General features: G+C 30.5%; 2 protein-coding genes across 5 annotated transcripts in view; one reads left to right on the top strand and one right to left on the bottom strand.

Moving 5' to 3' along the window:
* LOC106462004 (vesicle-associated membrane protein-associated protein A-like) overlaps window positions 1-6,771 on the top strand; it is a 14,711-nt gene extending 7,940 nt beyond the window's left edge. The window contains exons 4-7 of the mRNA XM_013921872.2: window positions 300-380; window positions 2,801-2,890; window positions 3,354-3,452; window positions 5,292-6,771. Of these exons, the coding sequence (XP_013777326.1) occupies window positions 300-380; window positions 2,801-2,890; window positions 3,354-3,452; window positions 5,292-5,510 (489 nt within the window). The 3' untranslated portion in view covers window positions 5,511-6,771. The remainder of the gene's footprint in view (window positions 1-299; window positions 381-2,800; window positions 2,891-3,353; window positions 3,453-5,291) is intronic.
* A 2,342-nt stretch (window positions 6,772-9,113) lies between these two features.
* The window catches only part of LOC106462000, a 43,502-nt gene continuing 39,477 nt past the window's right edge, over window positions 9,114-13,138 (bottom strand). For all 4 annotated transcript variants that reach the window (XM_022389118.1, XM_022389119.1, XM_022389120.1 and 1 more), the window contains 2 exons: window positions 12,775-12,855; window positions 9,114-12,587 (listed from right to left, as the gene is read on the bottom strand). In XM_022389118.1, the coding sequence (XP_022244826.1) occupies window positions 12,225-12,587; window positions 12,775-12,855 (444 nt within the window). In that variant the 3' untranslated portion in view covers window positions 9,114-12,224. The remainder of the gene's footprint in view (window positions 12,588-12,774; window positions 12,856-13,138) is intronic.

Genomic DNA, 13,138 nt, shown 5'->3' with positions numbered 1-13,138 from the left:
TGAAATTCTTTAATATGTAAAAATTGGTGCTTTGATAATTGTATAAATAAGTGTTATTTTTTGCAAAACATTACACTCCTGAGGATGACGCTATAGTCTACATCGAAACATGTAGTGTATGAGATTGTTTTATGGTTTAATCGGGGGTTTTTACCACTTTTTATTCTGTACAGTAAGTTATTGTATTTTAGTGATTTGGAGAAATGTTCAACATGTAAAGAATTATATATTTACCACTCACCCTTGGAAATTTTATTAAAATACTAAGCACATGTAAGAGTGAAATTTGTTTGTTTCAGTGGAAAGATGCCAACTCTGAAAACCTTATGGATTCCAAACTAAAATGTGTGTTTGATCCTCCTCCTGACAAGACTCCTCAGGTGGGTACAGTATACGATTTTTTACACCAATATTATCACAATGTTGTGTAATGAATTGGAAATTATCAACCTGTTATGATAACTGTCCTGTAAAAAGTGTAAGAGCTGTTTCAGTAAATGCTTCAGGCAGTGTATTTATATATGTGTAAATGGTCAATAGAGTTTTAGTAATTAAAGTTATATTCAAAGTATGATGTATATCAATTGTAAAAAACAAAATGAATTACTTAATACGGTGGTTCTCGAACTCTTTTGTTCACAGACCACCTTAATCTTTTTTTAAAATCTCACCAAACCATAATGGGATCTATAGACTATGTTGCCACTTCTTTTTTTGTACTGCTGACTTAACTTGTAAGCACCTGTATAATTGAAGGAACAATGTGTGTCAGTCAGTATGTGTATTTATGCATGCTAGATCACATGGAAACCCAATAATCTTATTGGCTAATTGTACAGTGGTACTTTTACATTTATACGAGCACAGAAGAATCAACATTTAACATGCATTGTTCTATATGAGCACTAAACTATGAAGTTTATAACATTAACTTTAAAGACAATTACTTCAGTAACGTAAACATGAGGGGAAAAAAATTAAGTGAATTCTTTACCTTTCTGTGGCTTATAAATAATCCAATACCATTACATCTCAATACAAATACCAACAGGTGCCTAAAAATCAATAATTAGGCCTAAAATTTAAATATACTTTGTATGTGGAGCATGAGTTTACCTGCTATATAACCTGTGGCAATTAGCCTTAATAGTCACTACCACAGTTTCATTCATTCTTGATGCTCTACAGCTAACACATTGTGCAAAAGAAAATAATTACAGGTTTCAGATGATAAACAAGTGTAATTTAGACACATATACAGACAAGAAATTTACAAAAAAACATATGACAGTTGATTTTTACACTTCATATCTAATTTTAAGACTTCACTGTTTTATAACTACGTGTTTCAAACTAACTCAATACAGGTGCATAAAGTTTAAATACGTTTTGTAGGCAAAGAACGAGTTTACCCACTAGGGAAATAAAATATTACATTCTTTCCGTTATTGGTGGTAGTGGACCCAATACTTTGTTAAATACTTTAAGGGAGAGTAAAAAAAGAATTGATACCATTATGAAAGGAAAAATAAAAATAAGTGACATAATGACAAACAAAGAGAGTTACTTGATACACATCTTAATATCATAAATTTAAAAATTCACCATTTTATAATGTTGCTTTATCAAGAAAAAAAAATCTCAAGATCTTAATGAAAGATGGCGATTATCCATAAAGACAAGGTGTTTGTATAAAAAATGTTGTGTACAGAGATATGTTTCATTTACAGTTATTTTATGTTTTTACATTATTTACTTTAAACCTAAATACAGTATTTCCATATTCTGCTCAGTAGGTTTTTGTTTCATTCATGTCTAACTACATAATAAAACGACAGCATTATATAAAGGATTTATCTGTTTAAGACATATCCTTCTCATATATGTAATATTCCACTTAATAATGTTGCATTTGTGAAAAAGGATCTTTGGACTTTGGTTCATCTGGCAAAGCACACACTTGCAGATGGTTGAGGATTCAATTCCATCTGTATCTATTTTTTTAAACTTTTTTTTGAAGATGTTTCATTATTCAAGTAATTTTAGTACATGAAACATGTGTTTATCCCTTAGTACTGTTGAATACTAAGTCAGTTTTTGAGGAGTTGCTACACACTTTTTAAAACTTTCAGAAAGACTAACTTATATTTTTTACTGAATTGTCTTTACTGATAGTTTTCTTTGTAGCTAACACTTCAGATTTAGAAACAACAGATAATCCTCAATAGCTGTGGCCCTTGAAATTGTTTTAGGCAGGATTAGACTAAATTGATTTATGAAATCTTGGGCATGGTCAGATACATCAGTTGAAAGGGTTTGACCTCCCGAGTCCAAAACTGTAATTAGATCTTAAATTGGTCAAGATATGAGCTAAAAGTTTGTAGTTGAAAAACTTGGAGCCGTTCTGTGAGCCACTATGTTCAGTATGGAACAGATATTCACTTATGCATTTGCTAAGATTATAGAGATTTGTTGGAATGTGTGATTTTGGTCAGTTTTTGTAATATATGTAGTTGTGCATTATCTTCTCTAATCACAGTTGATTACTGCCTGATCCATCATAATATTATATATATGATTTTCTGTTCTTTTTGAGGACATCAGTATTCTCAACATTTCTGTTGATATAAACAACAGCTGTTGTTAATTTCTTGATAAAAATAAAAAGTCAGCAGTTTGGATATCTTCCAGAAACAAAATTTAAAATAGTTGTTAGTGGAATGAACCCTGCTTACTCCTTTATAAGCTGTTTGCAAGCTGCTTAAGTTAGATGAACTAATTATGGCATTTCTACTTACAGGATAACTTAGACCCTAATACTGGACATGTAGAAGAAAAATCCTTATTGATTAAACCATCTTCTGACACAGTACCAAAGTCCTCCCCAAAGGTGAGTAATCCTGTCCAATCCTATAATTTATCGTATGTTTCAACCTGTATGGTGGTTACTTTCATGGTATATTAACACAGTAATGTTTTCAACTATTCTTAGACTTGAATTAATAGAAGATATGTAATGTTTTGGGGGATGAATTTGTAGTGTTTGGTATTTCAGTACTTAAGGTGAATTACTTAAATTCATTTACCCAGTAATGTTTTTTTTTTCTTTAAAGCTGATTTGAATATTAATGACTTAAACATCTTTTATGATTTCTACATTCCTGTATTTATCAATACAACTCTTATAAAATAACAGCAGCTTTTAGCTATATTTCCTTAAGAGTATTTGACCTAATTTTTTTTTTAGAGTTGCATGTAAACTTTTGAATATTTTCTCCTGTACAACCTTGGGGTAATTAGAACCATGTATATTAGAATTGAGGATGTCTGAAACCAGGTTTTTCTCATTCCAGGCTAGCAGTGCTGACCAAGAGTTAAAGAAGGTTCAAGAGGAATGTAAAAGGTTAAAGGATGAGCTAGCCGAGCTTCAGCAGTTAAACAGCAAACTTAAGGTAAGTAGAAAGAGGTCAGGAGAGCAATCCTTGATCAAACAGTGATGGATTAATCAATTAAATATGATATAAAATAATAATTATCTAAATCACCAATGTAACTACTGTCATGACTGAAAAACAAGGCATCATTATTTAGTGGTCATGCAAGACTAGCCTTTAGAAAATCTGTTTTCAACCACAGCACCTAGTTTTTTCACATATTGTATCAAAATAGCTATTTTCCTGTGTACCATTGTTTTGGATTAATTAAGTTAACAGTGATATATGAGACACTGGATATCTAATATCTATGAAACTATACCTTAAACTCATGCATTGTTGAATGCTTAGAAAGAATGAGAGATTTATTCACTTATCAGTCATGTGTATACGTTTTTCCAGACAATTCAGTATTGTTTTACATGTTATGTTTACAACAGTATTGGAGCCTTAAATGTTGTATCTATAACTAGACAGTTTCTGAAAGACATTGTAACTAAACAAGGGAAATGATTAATCACAAATCATTTATTTAGTTAAAGTAAAATCCTGTTATTTTGGATATTCTCCAAGAAGTCTGAATTTAAAGTTAAGCAATGTAAAAATCAGAATAGCATTAATTTATTTTGTAAAATAAAACTAGTTTACAAAGTTTGAAAAACTATCAGGGAATGAATGACTAAGAATAAAACTAGAAAGTTTCTTTGTTTATGGTAAAGCTACTTAGACCATCTGCTATCAGCCCTAATTTTGAACTGCCAACCACAGGCAAGGCAACTGACCAGCAGCACTTACACTGCCAGCTCTTTACCAATGAATAACATGTTAACCTTTACATTATAACTCCCAATGGCCAAAAAGAGCAAGCACATGTAGCAGTGGGTTTAAATCCTGTGTCCTACAGATTGTGAGTCAAGTACTTTTATGCCAGACTAAAACTAGAACATTTTTTCATATAATATACTTCTGTTGTGTTAACGACACTGTTTACCTTCTTGCTAGCCACTGTATTTTTGAAATAACGGTATGATATGCGTTAACTTTTTGAAAGTTGGCTGTTACTAAATTTTTAGTATATTTTTTAACAAGAAATAAAAAGAGATTTGCACTATAATAATCTAGTATTAGAGATTAATTACTGTCGACTGTTTAGTCCTAAAGTAATGTAAATAAAAGTCAAAGTTAAAATAACATTATATATTCTGTAATATAAGTTTAAATTAATATAGATTTACCTTATAAACGTTGAAACCAAAATAACCCAGAGTCCAAGCTTAATTTTTATTGTGGTATTTAAATTCTCCACTGGGGGACAGTCTCAAATCATCGTAACTGGGTACTTTGCTCCTTGTTAGTGAACTCCTATGGTTTTTCAATGTATGCATCTGGAGATGTTTGGAGCAGCGAAGCATTTTTCATGTTGAAAACACTTGGTAATTTGAATCACTAGGTCTTGTTATATCTGGGTTTTAGAAACACTGTGCTTTTATTTATTTAATTTATTAATTTCCTGCATTTATAACTGCATAAATGTGATGACCCCTAATTTACAAAAATGTTTTTTTCCCTCAAATATTTTTTAATAGATAAAAAAGAAAAAAAAATGACAACTACTTCAAAAGCAAAGTCAGATATTTTAATGAAAATAGTTTAGAAATTATGTACAGATCTTTATTTTTTTTTTACTGTGTTAATTTGCATACACCTTTTAATTGCTGTATGAATCCAGATATTAATTTCTTAACTACAAGAATGAAAGACAAACACATGAAACACATTTTGTGTTAAAGTTCACTACAGTAGAGTTTGCTATTACAACATGGTAAATACAGTTATTATTGTTTGCTATTTCTGTAGGAAGAAGGACCAAGGCAGCGTATTGCTCGTGGGATAACAGAATCCTCGTCTGTTATTCAGAAACGTGATTCTTCACACAGTGACAAAGTACAGTCAACAAGCACCACTGTTCCTTCAGCAGGATCAGAGGAACTGCAACAGCCAACTTCCATGATGTTTCTCGTTGTCATTGTTGCTATTTTTATACTGGGGTTCTTAATGGGCAAGTTTTTACTGTAAAGTTGAAAGATCACGGTTCATTTCGGGCTACCTGACCTTCCATCATGCAGAGTCTGGAAGTTTAATGAATCTCTGAGGCTAACTGCCATTGTAATTCTGCTCTATTCTGTTCACTAGTAGAGTGGCTAATGGGGGATAAATATTACTGCTGAGATATGAAGTCAGTGGTGCTAACATACACTCTCATGGTGGATGAAATTTACAAGTTTGATAACTTATTAGACTTGAAAGCTTTAATTGCTATTAAGTATTGAAAGCTGTTATTGGTATATAAAAATATATGTATATTATAAAAAAACAATTGCTTATCTCCTTGACTCTGAAAGATAAGAATAGCAGGTATTCCTTGTCTAAAAGTAACTTAAAAGGGGTTTGGTTTGTCATAAACGTTCTGAGATATTTATCTTTTTTCATCCCTCAACAGCCGATTCTGTGACATACATTTAATTACTTGTGTTGTTAATTTAAGAGTTCAGGTTAAGTTGTCATATTATTTAACATGAACACAAAGTATGAGAAACTTTTCCCCTTTCATTAGGTATGGTAATTGCAGTATAAGCCTTAATACATTAATTTGTTGAGGGAAGAGGCTCAAAATTACTTTAAATATAATTAAAAAAAACTAAAAAGTAACACTGTTTTAGGCACCTTTAAAGCAAAAATTTTAAACAAAGTATAATACTTCCAGTACTATCAGGCTTATTGTATTTTTCAAACTCTTATTGTTTTCCCATGAAGAAAACCTAGTACCCAATAGAGAAGGTAATGTTAAAAACATAATAAGCACAATAATTTTGTCTTGTGACAAATATAATTTATTATAATCATTCATCACAAGCAAAGGGTATTAAACATCATACCAATTATGATACTTCTATTTGTAGTCAGCTTGGAGTGATAAACTCCGTAATATTGAAGGTTTAACATATAAAAAAATTACAAGATTACTTATTTTCAACAGGTTACTTTCATCACAAAATTATCTTATCTAGTTTGGTATGGGCAAGTTAATTTTTTTTTTCTTTTTCTGCAGCCAAAAATGTACAAATAATCTTTAAAAAGTTACTTATCTGGGAATAAATTGGCTGTCATAATCTAGATTGTTTATTAACCCATTCACTGTGGCTGGGACGTGTATTTCTCGGTGCAGTGGGAAATGTACTTTCCGGTCATAGTGAATAGGTTAATAGAATAAGATATCTTCATGTTTTGTTAAGAATTATGTAAAATCTGAATAAAAAGAATGGATTCACATCTTAAAGTTACTCTTGTATTTTTATTTGGTTATTTCATACATGCAATAGAAATATTATCTGTACTAAGTGAAGGTTTTGAGAAATGTTTATAATTGGAATTTATATCGAGATTTTCTCTTGCATTGTGAACATTTTAAACACAAGACTTCATAAGACTGTGTTAAAAGAAAAACAATTATATAAGAAGTGCAGCTATAGTCTTTAAGTTTGAGCTTTTTTTTTTTTTGCTAAATTGGGTACAGTTAGGCTAGAAGTGAGTGATCCCCCCCCCCCACCTCTAGTTTACAGAGCTTATATGCTGCTATAAATAGATTTTGAAGAACACTAAGCTAGTGCTTTGATTTATGTCTACATGGTAGATTAATGTGTTTGATCATTATAAGATTCTGGTTGACATATAGTTGAGAAAAGCTTATGATAAAAATATTGGGATATTGTTGACAGATACTAATGAATAAATTTTGCTTTTTTTATGTAAGTTTTTTAATCACTTTGACATCTTATTAAGCTACAGTGCGTAAATTTTAAACCTGGGTAATAATTATTATGTGTACGATATTGTTTTGAAGGTAATGTGTTTGTATATTATGGTAGATTTATCCTTGTAATTGCAAAACAAAATCTTCAAATTCCAAATCACATTTAACTAAAAACTCCTAGGAGTTGTACGTCTGTATACTCCAGCACTAAAATATTTGTGATCATAAAAAAAAAAAATAAAACTACATCATAAGTTGCAAAGCTTCATATATGAACTTGATTTTCATTGTTTAACTTTTACAGCAATTACCTAAATTTATGTGATGTACGAGACTATTTTAAATTTTCTTATCTGAAAAACAAGAACTTTTTTGTAATTGAAAATTCTAAGGGCTAAATCTTTTAAAGGCACTAGTCCAGGGTTATGTCCCTGTTGAAAAAGTTAGCCTTCTCTATTGATTTAATTAAAACTTAACATTTGTGTCCAGCCTCTCTAACCCTGTTGAAAGAAAATGTAAAATTAAATTCCTTTTATTTGTTCACTACAAATAACACCATCCATGTTATTAAAAATGGCTGATTAGCTGGTGACTGAATGAAACATTTATTATAGTGCTTCATTCCTCAAGTTAGGCTTCTCATATAATGGGAAGTTTTAATCATTTAATCACTAACAGTTCCATGGCTTAGATTTCATTAATGTTTATTTATCAAATTAACTTTAACTGGAGTAATTCGTGTTTTTATTCTACAGAAGCTATTGTGGCAAGTACATTCTAAAAAGTTGTCGATAGAATGTGAAATATCATGTCTTATTTGACTAATGTAATATCATTATTTATGTGGTTTTATTACATTAATAACGTAAACTTGCTTGTTCATTGAGTAATGTGCATGTACTAGAAAACGGTGTAGGCTTATTTGATTTTTATTTCAACATTACCTTCTGTGGACTTGGGTTTTGTGATAGTGGAATTGATAAACCTTACCTCAGTTCTGTACTGCTGCAGAAATAGATGTGACGAGTACATTTGAGTTAGTAAACTAAAGTGCGTGTACCTAAATTTTTCATAGGGTGTTTATACAATTTGATTAAGAAACTAAACAAGACAGAAGCAAACAACATATTAGCATATATTAAGAAAGAGTCAGTCATAGACAGAATACAAAGCCAAAACCAATTTGGCTAAGTAAAAGTTTTTGTAATTAACATTAAGATTTTTTTTCTTGCTAAAAAAAAAACATATATTTTCCAAGGCAATATTTACATAAATAATATGCAAAGTATTACAGTTAAACAAATATACAACTGATTTAGAATTTGTTAAAAATGCATATACTAGATACTTTATACTAAAGAGGTAAAAACAAAAAGATACTCTCATCCCAAGAATAACTTTTCCAGTAGTTTGCTTGAATTAAACCAGCTGACTTGCTGTAAGTGTATGTCTGTGTTAGATGAACTTGGGGATGACAATAAACCTTGATATCTTGATTCTCATTTTTTACACATGAATATATATAGAAACAGAAATATTTTGAAATTCCAACTTTAAGAAATGTGCTGATTCCACAGCACTGAAATGCATTGAATAGCCACAAAAAAAAAAAAGTTTTATATAAAATTCTTAAGATAGAAACCTCGTATACATTGATAATGAATAAACTGTTAATTTATAGAAATTTTGAAATTATACAGAACATCATAGTAGATTATAATTTTCTTTCAGATCTGCTAAACCAATAATGCCAGATTTTATTTTATTAATTTACAGAATAAAATTTATCTCAATAATAACAAATACTTAAAAAGTGAAAGGAGAATGTATAACAGCTGAAAGCTTTCTTAATGAAGTTGCCCTTTTAACTTTCATTTTAGGGGGGGGGGTCCATTTATATTACCCACTTTTTGTGGTATCTTGCCTTGGTTGTCTAGCCATTCTGTTGCTTCTCTGATTAATTGATGACAGTTCTATGAAAAGGACCTTCAATGGTTCATGTACAATTCTAGATCAAACCCTGAATATATATCTTAAGAGTAATTTAAATGTTCAGAAAACTACACAAATGTAGTTTTTACGATAACCGTAAAGTGAAAGTTATACTTGTAAATCACTTCTAATCGCACTAGGTAGATATTATAATCTGAAACAAGTATAAAATGAGCAAAAATTTATACAAGTTTAAAAATCTAATCTAATTCAATCCTCAGTTTTAAGAAGGAATGTTAAAATTTTAAATATTTAAAACCTATACTTATATAATCTAAAGAAATTCATATACACTATCTATGAACTTCAATTATAATTCCTAATACACCACAGTCTGGTTATTACAATACATGTTACCACAGTAATGCTTGATTGGATTTTATCAGTAATTAAAAAAAAGATGGGGTTACTCGGATAAGTTTTTACCCGTAATCATTTCAAACTAAATTTGCAAGTTTTCAAAATGATCACAGAGGACTGATCTGTTAATTGCATTTTATCTTCCAGAAACAGAAAGAGTGCAATATCAACATGATTTTTTCATCTGTTTTTTCACATTCTTTAGACTTGTTTGGACATGGCTCGTTAATGTTGCATAGTGGATATTGTCCATTTATTGCTGATTTTCAAGTAAAAATGTTTTTTTTTTTTTTACAACGAAAAACTTTGAAACTATATAATAAAAAGAAGTACTGGTTCTTGAACAAAAGGATGGCAAGGCTCGAGTTATTTTTCATACAAACAAAAGTGCAGATTGAGAATATTCTTGTTTAAAAAACAAAAAACCCAACTTGCTAGTAGTTTCCTTTTCTTTGCACTGACTTATGCTAATGAGATTTATCCATGCTAATCACCAAATCTTGTTGGGTGATATCCATTACATTGAAAAGGTTAACAATATATAACAGTCATAAAAGTACTATTTTGTTTCGAAGCTTATGTTTATCTATTATTACTAACGATCCTGAAATTCATGTTTTTTGTTTTACCATAAACAGTTCTTACTTATTTAAGAACATTCATTAGCCACTAAGTTAAAAGCATAATAAGTTGACATTTAGTAAATATTTAAAAAAATTCTTATAAAGAATAAAAAGTAGGCATTTGTTAACACCCAGTTCGTTAGCTTATGAGACATAATTTGGGGGACTACAGAAGGATGTCAGGGTTTCCAGTAATAAGGTTAGAACTAAAAAAGAATGTATTTTGAAAATTAAAATCTGTTAACCTTAATAAATAATGTTTGGCTGTAAAGAAGTTGAATTTAGGGGGTTGGCCAAACTATATTCCTCTTGGACAAAACAGTAGAAATGTTCATGTTCGGCAGCAAGTTTTGATGAGCCTTCCTTGGCCATCTCTATAAACATTACTCTTGGAAACTTTGTAGAAAAATAGCTTCAGAGAGATTATGAACCAGATCTCATACTGTGCAACATGTGAAGCCACTATTGCATGTGGAATTTTGGATGATGGGTATCGGTTTTACTATCTTATTGTCTAAAAACTAGTGTGAATTTGCCATATTGGTGGATAATTCAGATATTGCAAGGAGTTCAAATCCATATTCATAATTAGAAAATAAGTGGTGTACTGGAAAGCTGTTTTGGAATCAACCCATGAAACATGTTCCCTCACTTGCAGACTGGGTGTTAAAAACACAATTATGTTCAAGCTCAAACTACAAAATATACTTACAATTATGTTACACATTATTCTCTTCAATGGATCAGAATATAACACTAAGGTAAATTAAATACTTTGAGTTGTAAGTTTACAACAAATATTGTCCATTATATGGCCTCTTCATTACTTGCTACATCAGAGCTGCTGAAGATGTTATATGACAATAGCTTTTTCAATAGTTCACAAAGTTTATAACAGGGGTCACTTGAGAGAAGCTAAAACTATGGGAAAACATTTTGTGACTTGATAAGAAACAAAACTTTGGAATATATTTACACCTTAAGAAGAAATCTACATTAAATAATACTGACAAAATTTTGGGTTGCCAGTTTCCATAATTATTATTAAAAAATAAACAAGTGTTTAATGGGAATTTACTAAAATATTCAGCGTCACAGGAGTGCATAAACTTCAACTGTACATTGTAAAAATAAAATATATAAAGATGAAAGACATAGTAGGCAGTTCATCAAATTATACTTTTTTACCAAACTTATTTGCAATATTTTATCCATGATAAAAGTAATATGTCATCTCATTAAGATAATATAAATATCTGTAAAAAAAACGTTTTCTGCAACTATATGTTTAACAAAGAGATTTTATATAAAGTACACTTTATATTAATATAAGATACCCAACACATTGACTAGACTTTAATCTATAATTCAGTTTTCATAAACAGTAAATATTAATATCTGAGAAATAACTTACTTACAAGAGTTATTATTATTATAAGGCATAAAATAACTTGTATACTTAAGGTAATGAATGGCATGCCATGTTTTTCACTACTAAAATAATAACACAACAATGAAAAACCCTTACTAGAACCTAGGAAATGATTTTGCCACAGATTAATATGAAAATGTGACCTTACAGGGAGAGTTCTTATTAATTATTTAATAATACTAGCAGGTATACTCCCATTACTAATACAGTAAAATAGCTTTACAGCATTTGGTAACAGGATCCATTGATGGAAAAATTTACCGAAGGTATCTAATAATAAAATCTGCTTCTGTAGTTAAACAATATCGGTAACTATATATCACTCAGTAATACCTATCAGAAAATATTCTGGGAAAACGAGAAATACAGTCTCTTAATCATTGGTTTAGCATGGGGCCCCTAAGAACACTAACTACACTGTCATCTTGTTGAAATTACTGACTATCACTTAGTGTCATCTATAAAAATGGGTGTTATAACAAATAATGTAAAGTACCTTTGGGGACTATTTTCAGCTTGAATTCAGAAAGTATCATGCTTTTAAAAATCATAATGTAATACAAGAGTATTATTCAAAGGATAGAACAACGAGCAGGATTCAAATCATACTTCTGATTCCATCTTTCACCATATTCTTCTTCTATTTCTCCATCATCTATTTCATCCTCAACAACAGGTTCATATGCCACTGGCTGGTAGTGCAGAGAGCAGGCGTGGCAGGCAGGCCGAAGCCAGCTGTGGTACAAGTAGAAGGGCAGGTTGACGATACTGTGGTAGAAACGCTTGTGGTGAAACAACCCATAGTGAAGATGCTTGTGATGGGGAGGAAATGTTCTTGGAACAAGCCACTTTGGCTGGTGTTGTTCTCTTGGAGCATGATAGAGGAACATTTCCTTGGATACAGCCCAAGGATTGGGTTCAGGGGTCTGATAGGCCTACCAAAGAAACACTATGTTAAAGGAAATAGTTCATGATATCTGGTTCCTTTTTTTTACAAAATGTGCAGTAGAAGAAAATGTATTATTTGTTTATAATAAAAGCATCATGCAATATATACCTGAAGATCATCATAAACAGTATATTTCATTTGAATCAATAAATAAACCAAATGCCTCGTACTACCTTTTCCCGGAGTCGATTTAATAAGGCTTCCATTAGAGGAGCACCTCGAACTTCAGCAAAATCAATAGGCTCCATCCCATTCTGCATAGAAAAAATAAAAATACACAAGATGACAGAAGAAAAACACCATCAACTAAGATAAAAATGCAAAGAACACCTTCAAATAAGTTCAATATGGATGAGAATTTTCCTCTATTTGGTGGATTTCTAACTTTTCAATATTGCCCAAATGGAAAAATTTTACTGTTCCAATAACACATTAAAAGACGAAATTTTTTGTAAACCAAATGTCATATTTCACTCCCACATAACAATAACTAATTGAAATTAGTAGACAAGTTTTTTCCCCATCTTACAAAATCGT

Source organism: Limulus polyphemus, unplaced genomic scaffold, assembly GCF_000517525.1.
Source record: "Limulus polyphemus unplaced genomic scaffold, Limulus_polyphemus-2.1.2 Scaffold1073, whole genome shotgun sequence".
Taxonomy (NCBI): Eukaryota; Metazoa; Arthropoda; class Merostomata; order Xiphosura; family Limulidae; genus Limulus; species Limulus polyphemus.
This window is presented reverse-complemented; position numbering and strand designations above follow the sequence as displayed.